We start from the raw sequence: 10,554 nt of genomic DNA on the forward strand, positions 1-10,554 counted from the left end.
GTCTGCTTGAGATTGGTACATGAATGTTTAGCTTTGGCCAACACGTCTCACATAAACAAAATAGAGGTTAAACTTACCAGTCTGACCCAGTCCCAATTCATTTCAAGACTGAATTCAAAGTCTGACTCCTAATCTATAATAGCCTAATCCCAGTTCACTAAGTGTATTTCAAAGATTATCCATCTGTGACCCTCCTAGACAACTATTATATGTTCCATGTATTAGCCAAGCTCAACTTCTTGGTACATAGAATATACTCTAGAGCATCCCTCTGTCTCAGGGAGCAGAAACGGGTACAAGAGACCCCTCCCATGGCAGGATTCAGGATGGGGAAAGCCCATCCCTGCAGAAAAAGCCCTGAAGTCAGGGCAAACTTACCCTTTTCAGGCCCAGAGGAGACAGGCGAGCTGCGCTGGCACAGAGCACCTGCGCAGTTCATGAGCTGTGTTTATTTCCGGTTATTTCCAATGTCATCCCAGGACACTGCCTGGCCAGAATAAAAGCCGGGATCAAGAAGACCAACGGGGAAGCACTGCGGGGAGTGGGCAGTGAGGGTGTTTCCCGCGCTGGGCACAGGTGGTCCCAGTGACTGATGAGGAATCTGGAGATGGACCCATTGGAGGGGTCTGCTGTGAGGGAAAGGAGCAAGGATGGCGCCAGGGGGCTGCAGGAGCCACCAATGCCGGGCCAGTGAGTGGAAATGGGCCAACGCCTGTCCTTTCTATTAACTTCTTCCTTTTTTTCTCTTTTGCATATGGGGATTGCCTGGGGCGACCCCGAGATGAGGGTCAGAGCCACAGGCAACACTCCAGGGTTAGGAACAGCTGGGCTACCACAGCAGGCAGCTGGGTCATAATGAAAGATCCAGTGGAAGAGCTGGGACAGCCTAATGTCCTGAGGTGATATAGGCTTGGAGGGGTCATCTGTAGCCCAGCCAACAGAGACAATGAAAAGAGTTGATACCAGATGGCAAGCCATCTTGACATCAAGGGCCATCCTAGGGCTGGCTCATGGATGGGGTATAGGGGAGGTGGAGCCCGATGGATACCCACCAGAAAGTGCAGTCGATCCAAGAGGGACCACAGGCAGGGAGCCTACCACTGAAAGTAAGACCAAAGTTGTGGCAAGAGAGTTTCTGGGTTTCCCTCAGGGAGATTGTGGGCCCTCTCTGAGACCACTGGAGCCAACACAGTGGCCAAGGTGGCATGAGAGAGCCTCCTCAAGACCAGGTGGGTACACCCACCAGTGGAGTTCAGACTGAACCTAAGATGTTCCATATAACAGGAAAATAACCTGACTCCAAGCCTGGCAGTATTCAGATCTGAATGCATTTACCCACTCTTATTTAAGCTTTCCTTAACTAAATTTAGTGCCCAGATGTAGTACACAGGCATGGCTCCATTTTGCCAGGTACTATTCAAACCCGTAAAAGCATGTCTTTTCCAAAAGAGCTTTGGACGAGAGTCACAAAGGGATTTAGTTACCTAATTCTGCCTTAGAATGCCATTCCAGTGCCCAAAACCCTATACAGTGACAGTGAAACACCTGGGAATGGAATTTACTATAACCATCACACTGGGCTCATCTACATGTTCAAATGTGCTTTTGCTACTGTGCATTAAATTGAGTACCTCTAATGTGAGGTAGTAAAATAAATGTGCATTAAGCTATCCTAATGCTCAGTAGTGAAAGTACACACTTTTTTAGTGATGCTTAATGTGCAGTAGCCTATTTTTTACTGCATACTAGCATATTAACCTGGTTTTTTATATGACACTTCAATGCGCAGTAAAATAAAGTACTGCACATTAAAGTGCACCTGTAGAAGAAATGCTTCTTCTCAAATCCTGTCTTTCTCCCATAGTTAGGTGCCTGCCTTCAGCCCTGGGCTAGGAAACTACATGGGAGCTTAAAACGCCTTCCTACACATAGGTACCTGCAGGTTTCCTACTTCCTCTAACCAATAGGCAAGTTGTCAGGACCACCCCTCCTGCTAACAGTTTTCAACTAGAGTGACTGTGTCTGTGTGACAGGAAGCAGGCCAAGCCTGCTGTGTGGGGCTCCAGCAGAGGAGCACAGGCTGGCCCTTAGGCAAAGAGAAAACCCCTGTGCGTGTCCAGGGAGTCACATGTCTGGAAGGGGTGGGGCTTTGAGGCATATAAAACCAGGGATTGAGGCAAAATGGGCCTTTCTTCTGCACGGGTAGGAGCTCCTGGGGGAGGCGGGGGGAGGCAACTGGCCTATGGCTACCCAAGCTTCCCAAGAGAGCTAGATGGAGACAACGTAGGGGGAATATGTTTGTGGTGGGGCATTGATCCAGAGTAGGGGTGTAATTTACTTGAGAAGAGGTTTCCTTATATTTGTGTTATGTTTAAGTTTTACACTGGAGGACAGGATTGTGGCTCTTGGGGTGGTATGGCGACCACAGGATGTCTGAGGGGTACCCAGCTTAGAACCTGGCCTCGGTCAGAGACCCCAATGTGGCAGGGGCTAGGCAGGCCATGAGCTCCCTGGTTTGGGTCAGAGACCCCAGTGGGGGCTGTTATTAGAGGCAGGGCTGGGGGGCCCAGAGTCAAAGAGGGTGAAACTAGAGTCCAAGAAAGAGAGACCACAGGGCTGAGGGGTCCAGAGCCTATACGGCCAAGACCAGAGCTAAAGAGTACAAGACCGGGGCTGGAGTAGCACATTTTGGTGAGGAACACAGCCATAGTAAGAGGGCCAAGACCAGAAAGCTGAAGTCCAGGCAAAGCTTTGAGGTCTGAGGGGCCAAATGCTGCACTGGGGACCAGGGTCTCTCTCTAAGTTGATACTGAGTGACACCCACAAGGCATGGGCATGGCTATGAGGGAGAATGGAAGTCAAAATTAATGCCCTTAAGGCAACTGAGTGCCTGAGAACAAGACTGGTGCCAGTCAAACACATGGAGCACAAAAATGTTGAGGGCCTGAGGCTCACTCTGGGACAGCCTCCCATAATACTACAAATTCCATCAAGGTATGGCAGGAGAGTTAGAACAGGGAAGGTATCTTGACAGCAAGAGTGGGGAAGGAGTTGCGTGTCCACCACGGGGTGTCACTTCTGCCCTTGGGTCCAGGGCCTGCTAGGCCTGTTAGAGTCTCTTACAATTTTTCTGACCTCAGTGCTCTCAGTGTGTGGTGGATATGATCCCAACCTGCTTAGTTAATCAGGCCTCACAGGGGACAAAGATGCAGAAATGTTTATTTTGTGAATCTTAAACAAATTTGAGTATGAGATGGGCACCAAGGACATCTTTACATGTGCTCTGGGGTGGAGAGGAAGGCACTTTAAATAGAGTGGCTCTGAGAGCCGCTCTAAAGTGCCTGCAGTGTCACATGTATTCAGTGTCCTAAGCTTCAGAAAAGGCAGTGGGGATGCCATTTGTTCAACGAGCTTTAATTAAAGCGCCTCCTCCAGCATCTTGAAGCATGGGGATACTGAATACATGTGATGTAGAGGCTGCGGGAGATTAATTGAGTCTGCTCCAGCTTGTGTTAATTAGCACATGTTGGAAAAGATGTCCAGCACATGTATAGATGGCCCAGCAGGCTCAGCCAGGATAGAGGATTTCTGAGCACAATTTTAGACATTTAAATGATTCACAAAACCTCAAGTGGCTGTGGGTTTTCAGGCCATGTGCAGTTAGGCAGGGAGGCTATACATCTTATGTTTGGATTTAAGCACCTAAATTCCACCTCTGTTGCCCTTGAAACACCCCACTGCTTTTTTGGATTTGGCTTTTACACTCTAATATCAGTGGAGATCTGGAAGAAGAAAATAAAAAGAGGAGAAAAGAAAACAAAAGTGAGAAAGAGAAGGGAAAATATCTGGAAAGTATATAAGTGTGAAAAAAATCCCCCTTTGGACTCGATCATAAACATTTTAACCATTCACATTCATTATTCAGTGCTTCAATACCATGGGTATATGGATTACAGTAATACCCATGATAGAGAATTATTCCAGAAACATACATGACAATGTGAATTCAGGTGACAACAGACACAAAGGTTCACTGCTAGCATTTGCTTTGCTAAAGGATCATGTCAGACTAATGGAGCCTCTTGACCAAACTGAGTAGCAAATTCCAGAGATTAAAGCTTAGTTTAACCTCTGCCTGCTTAGCTTTTTCATATATATCCAATCAAGCCTCCTCCTATTTCAAGGTCACTTAAGCATTAATAAAGGGTTTCAATGAGCGTACGCCTCTGGCTTTATTTCATTTATTAGTGAGGATGAGGTTTTTCAGATGGGTAATCCTTAAGAAATACATTTTAAATTTTACATATGACGTAACAACATCATTTGGGGGTGAGGTTGTTATCAGCCTTGCTAGGATCTTGGTCCATCCACCTACCGTAGCAGAATTAACAAATCCACTCTAAGGTCTCTTTTCTATTTCCCTTGCTTTTCTCCATTTGTTTTCATTAAGCATCTTTCCTTTACAAACTTTAAATAGCTCATGACAACTAGAACCTTGACTGTAACAAAACAGGAATCAGCTAAGCTATCTCTCTCTTTCTGTATGTTAACAATAGACAAGTAAACCAGACTAGTCTGGATTTTTGCCATTAGGACAACAAAATGAAAGTGCAGCAGCACAAAAGACAACAAAGCAACTAGAATTAATTAACTAGGCAAGGAGTCAAATGTTACACGTTATTTAACAACTATCTGAGCATTATTTAACAGGAGGATTTACAACAGATAAAGCATCAGCTAAAACAGCATGTCAACAGCAACTAAAGCAACCACAGTAGTTTTCTCAGCTGACCTTACAATTTGTTCAGTTTTTACTGGAGTTTATTTTGCATTTCTTTTCTATTCTGTATTTTCTGTTTTACAACGTTACTTGAAAGTAAGAAATCATTGTCATATTAGTTTACTATTTAGGGAACTTTTTTAGAGGGTAATAATCCTGTTCTTTCTGATTTGGGAAAAAACAACATTTAGCATAATTGACAATGTCAGTGTCTTGAGTATTTGACAATGAACAAGTATCCCCTTTATTTCAGTGATGATTCACATATGAAATAATTGTATAATAAATTGAGGGTATGGTATTTCTTTTCAACCTGCAAGCAGTACAGGCCTGTCAAAACTAGGCATATAAGAGGTCTAGGGGCCATGCTCCTTTCAAATCCCAAACTAGATCAGTATGCACTTGTCATACTGCAGGAGGAACACTTGAAGCCAACCAGAGTCTTCAAGGAAGAAATAGATTTCCTAGGAGGATTGTGGAATCCAAATTATTGGAGGTTTTTAAGAAGAGATTTGAAAAGTATTCATCATGGTCTAAGTATACTCAGTCCTCCCTCAGCCGCAGGAAGATGGAACTCGAGTATTTTTTAGATCCTTTCCAGGACTTACAGGCAATGTAGTCTTTTCCATGCCAGTAAAATTAAGGGACATGGTTAGAGTGCAAACTGCCCTCTTAAGATTTTGGTCTATTCACCTACAGTAGCACAATTAACACTTTTACTTTGCTTCAACTTGCAAGTTTTTCTTCTCTCTTTCCTTGCCTCTTCTTCCTGAGAGCTGAAGAAGGCAAGAGATCCAATAAAAGACCAGTCTATTTTTTAATCTAAGTACTTATATACATTTACATTCTGGTGCAGTCAATTCTACAAGCCAGTCTGAACTGTGTAAGTATTTCCTTTTCTCCCTCTAAAACGTAATGTATTTCAATGTAATTTAATGTTTCCCAGTTCTTTTATTACATAAAGGGAAAATAGAAGTGTTAATTCTTTGCTTTGTATATCTTTGTCATGTCCCTTTCTATTTCCTCTCTTCCTAAACATTCCCTATCATTTCAGTTTCTCAACATATGAGAGCTTCTCAGTGTTATTTAACTTTCTCCCCACCTAATTTAGAACCCCCTCTATTCCTCCTTTTTGCCAGCCAAGGCTACACCATTAACTTATATCAGGAATGTAAAATTCATCTGGCCTTGCAGGCCAGATGAGTGGTAATGGACTGGTCTGTGGCCTGGATTGGGTCCACAGACCCTCCCCCACCTTCTCCCACCTCCCTACATGCCAGATCTACCACATGCAGAAGTCATTCCAGGTGCTCTTGGATCTGCACTGCACATGGCACTTACTTCAGCTGGTCCAGGGCCCATGCAGCATGCAGTGCATCCCACACTAGTGTGGAGCCAGAGGACACTACATTCAGCACAGATCCTAGAGCAGCAGTGTACAGCGCATGTCCTGGGCCCTGTCTGTGAAGCCAGGCTGATGCATGTGGGTGAACTCAGACACAGGGCAAGCACTGAGACCAGGCAATGTATCCGGCCCATGGGCCATATGTTTCACACCCTTGATTTTTTTATAATAGCATACAAATATTTTCAAAGTTTTACCTCATCCCAATCTGGTTGTAGCTTTGGCTGCTGCTGCACATTGAGAAGAGGTTTCCACTGAGCTGTCCACAATGATACACAGGTCCATTTCCTGAATCCCACAATATGTAAGTCAAGTTACTCCTACCCGTGTGTGTTGCTTTGCACTTTTTCAGCAACATATGCAATGTATCAGCCTACTGTCAATTTACCAACCTTTACAAAGTCCTTGTGAAGAGTTGTATTTAAGCAAAACTACCATGGTTTTAAGAATAAATGAAATGGTGCTGAATAGACTTTGTGCTTGGATATACTTTAAGCCGAATCAGATTTGGCAGTACTGCTTCTGCCTGCATTGCTGAAACACTTTGTCAGCAATGGGTAGTTTTCCAAGTGTACAGAATGTTTTAATATTTGTGTGAGTGTGTTTCTTCTATTGGATGGCTGAAGTTTAGAGAAAAAAAAACCAAAAACCCAAAGGTACTCCTTTAGCAAACAGAGTTCCTTTTTTAGGTGCAGTAGCAGAAGTTTAGATTTTTGAAGCTGCAAGTTCTGATAGTCCTTGCTCTGTACGTGTCTACTTTATGTTGAGATAACATAACTGGTTTTACTGTGGACAGCTTTGAAGGTAGCTGCAAACAGAATTTTGTATATAGGAAAGATACAAAATATTATGCATAAACAGAAATAAAAGCACCCATAATCGTTTGCTGTAAATATATTGCTGTTTTGGGGTAACATACAATAATTGTTCAAAAATTTTACCCAAAAATTTAAATTACACCAATATAAACACTGACAGGAAAATCAGAGTTAATTGTGCTTTAAATTAACATCCAAGAGCTTTTGGTCCATTTTATTTGTAATACATAAGCGAGACATAAGTACAAAAATGCAGTTTTATTCCTTTAAGTTATGCACAAACATCCAATAAAAGAATAAATAGAAAGTGCACTTTAAGGCCCTGATCCTACAAATAGATGAGTATCATGAAATCCTACATAAACATGGAGACCCCTTCACTGTCATAGGGTTTTGTGCTAGTGCAGGGAGGCAGCACTAGTGCATCATCTCTTTGCAGCATCAGGGCCTTTACTTTAGTAAAGGGATAGTCAAGATAATGAACTGTGGTTCACTAGTTTCAAGTACTTTTCTAGATCCCCAGTAGATTTAATGTATATTTTTACTTATTTTTATTTGCTCACTGGGTTTCCCAGAGTGTGCTGGGCATCATGCAGATAACTCAATGTGACATGGGAACATGCCCTAAGCTGGCATGGCTATACCTACTACCTAGTGGTTCATCTAGTCCAGCACCTGGCTCTGACAGTAGGCAGTATGAGATACTTTGGAGAAAGATACAAGAAACTCTGCAACAGACAATTATAAAAATAAATTACCCCCAGAGAAAGTTTCTTCCTAAGCCCAATTACTCAGAAGTGGGTTTTTGCTCCACCACAGGAAGTCTTCTGTCCCTTTTAAAGCTCTCTAGATTTAGATATTTGTCCATTACTTCTTGTTTAATCTTCCACCTAAAGCATGGGTATCAAAAGTAATTCGGTCCCTGTGAGTTTGATCCCTGTGGGGCTTCTCATGGGCACAATGATCTGTGAGTGATGGCAGCAACAGAGCTGCTGTATCAGCGCAGCTCCAGAATCCAGGGATTAATATGGCCACCACTTCCTCTGCTGTTGGTGATTTTAGTCACCAACGTTAACTATTAACCTCAAATTCAGTATCAGGGTCGAAGGTGGAAAAAATAATGTTAATTCTTTGGGTTCCAGAGCTACACTGATGCAGCAGTTCCAGCCATAGGCCCCTCAGGCCAAATCCAGATCATGGAGGTGGATCATCCAGTTCACAAGAAGCCCTGTGGGCCACATGACCCATTCAAGTACAGCCCACAGTCTGTATTATTGACACCACTGACCTAATATAATTGTGGGCTTTCCTGCAATCCACATGAATATCCAATCTTTTTTTTAATCCTGCTTAGGTCTCAGCTTCCCTGGTAGAGTATGGGAATGGTTTCCACAAGCAAATGGTTCCTGCCCCAGCAATTTGACAATCAAATATCATATTCCTGTTAATACCTACTACCTACACATGCACTTTGGTTCTGAGAGTTGCAGGTCTCACATACATAAATTAGTCATGTCTGGAGTCTAAGATGGCATACAGAAATTGTAGACATAATGATAGACAAGACATGGGAAGAAAGATATGTTATAGGGTATTTGTTTTAATTTGAATAATCTGATTATTAATTATTATTTGATCCATAACAATCCCCATTTTTATTTACTTAGCCCCATGCTTAGAGTCATGCCATCACCTCTGCCTGTTTGGTATATGCTGTTACTCTTGGCTTGTTATCCTTTGCTGTTACTTAAATATTTTAATTTTATTTAACACTTATCTCTCTTGCTGTTTATGGAGTTAGTTTTAATTTTAGCGCTTCCTCTTTCAATTATTATACTATTTTGGTTTTCCTATCTTTATATTGTATTTTGTTTTTCATAGATTTCATAAACATTAGGGCTGGAAGGGACCTCGGGAGATCATCGAGTCCAGCCCCCTGCCCAAAGGGCAGGAAGTCAGCTGGGGTCATTGGATCCCAGCAAGATAAGCATCCAATTTACTCTTGAAGGTGTTCAATGCAGGTGCTTATTTTTATGTGTAACTAACCTTTACCAATTTTTGGATTAATTTATGCCCTATGAGTAGAGAAGTCAATGTGATCGCTCAATGTGCATCAAAGTAGGCCTGTATTTAAGCCTTTACAAAACTAGTGCCCTATTTATTATGGAGATAGTCTGCCACCTTTTGTCATGTTGATTAGCTACCTATACTCTCTGGGTAGACCCAGTGATTCCCCTCAGATAAGACACTTTCCATGTAACAGTTGCAGAATCCTGCCCTAAATTATTTTTTTAGCCTCACCTTTTTTAGAACCGTTTATATTTCAATTCATTGCTTGCTTGTCTTTTTTAAATATAAGGATTAAATGTTGAAAATAAAAGGGACACAAAGAGAAATTCAGAAATTAGCAGCAGTGGAGATGAGCAAGCTATGAACATCTCTTGATACATGTTTGTGAACTACATAGCTCAGTGGAGTTGCAGTCTTGCCTGGGGCCTCTAAGCTTTACTGTAATTCAAATAAATAAGAATAAAATGCCCTAGTTGCTCAGTGACTTACAGACAAGAGTTTGCTTGGACAGACACAATGCTATGGCTGTTTTCACTGTGATTTAGTTTTGAAGAGTACATCCATATAAGCTTTGTCCAGATCAATGGGTTTCTTTTGCACAGCTGCCCGCAGGTGCTCAGGGAGGAGCCTCCGTCTTCGGATTTCTCCCAGGACATCATCCTTCTTTCGGGGTCTACCATCCACCAGTGCTTCAGGTGCACTGTGCACATCCTGCAGTTTTAACTGAAGCCAGTCCTGTCTCTCCACAGTATGCAGGTGTTCCCCCAGGTTGTGCATCAGTTGCATCTCACTCACTGACCGCTTCCTGTAGGAAAGAAGAACAAAGAAACAGACTCTTAATGGTCCACCCCCGAATTCTTGATTTCTATCAAAGCCCTGGATTGGGAACTTTTGGGATACAGTGCAGTGCAAGATGCATCTGCAGAACCTGGCCTTTTACTCAATAAGGGATGTACTGTTATCTGGCACAATGAAAAATTATGATTTAATTAGTAGCAGATTTATTAGTGTGAGGAGGCTCAGAAGTTTGAAACAGTCTAGTTTGTATTGTGTAAGTATTGGGTACTACCATATTTATTTGGATTATAATTGTATTTATGTAATTGATCAATACCATGAAAATAAAGTATATTGCTAAAAACATCTCCAAGCTCAAAAATATACGACAATATACTTACGTCACTGATCTTCCATCAGACTTTGTAAAGAAAGAAATTGCATATAAAATGATAGCAATCTTGGTCATATTTTTAATAGAAATCATGTTAGCTGTAAGACAGAAAGAAAGACAAAAATTGGTGAATCTGTTTCAAATAATTTCCAACTAATTAAGCAAAGGGAGCAATTTGGATAACATATAGGGCAAAGTCTTAAAGGCAGGCATATTCAGAAAGTGACTAAGAAGTGTAATGACTACAATAAGGGATTTGGGATTGTGAAGAACTGACTTCTTAATTTTGCCAGTGACTTTGGCAAGTCTT

At 42.1% G+C, this 10,554-nt stretch overlaps 1 protein-coding gene across 1 annotated transcript; it reads right to left on the bottom strand.

Moving 5' to 3' along the window:
- Nucleotides 1-9,604: 9,604 nt before the first annotated feature.
- PTH (parathyroid hormone) lies at nucleotides 9,605-10,337 on the bottom strand. The gene is made up of 2 exons (XM_019551017.1): nucleotides 10,252-10,337; nucleotides 9,605-9,878 (listed from the first exon to the last, which is right to left on the bottom strand). The coding sequence occupies exons 1-2, from the start codon at nucleotides 10,335-10,337 to the stop codon at nucleotides 9,605-9,607; spliced, it is 360 nt and encodes a 119-aa protein (XP_019406562.1).
- Between the last annotated feature and the right edge of the window lie 217 nt (nucleotides 10,338-10,554).

This window comes from Crocodylus porosus, unplaced genomic scaffold (assembly GCF_001723895.1).
Source record: "Crocodylus porosus isolate Cpor-Errol unplaced genomic scaffold, CroPor_comp1, whole genome shotgun sequence".
Classification (NCBI taxonomy): Eukaryota; Metazoa; Chordata; order Crocodylia; family Crocodylidae; genus Crocodylus; species Crocodylus porosus.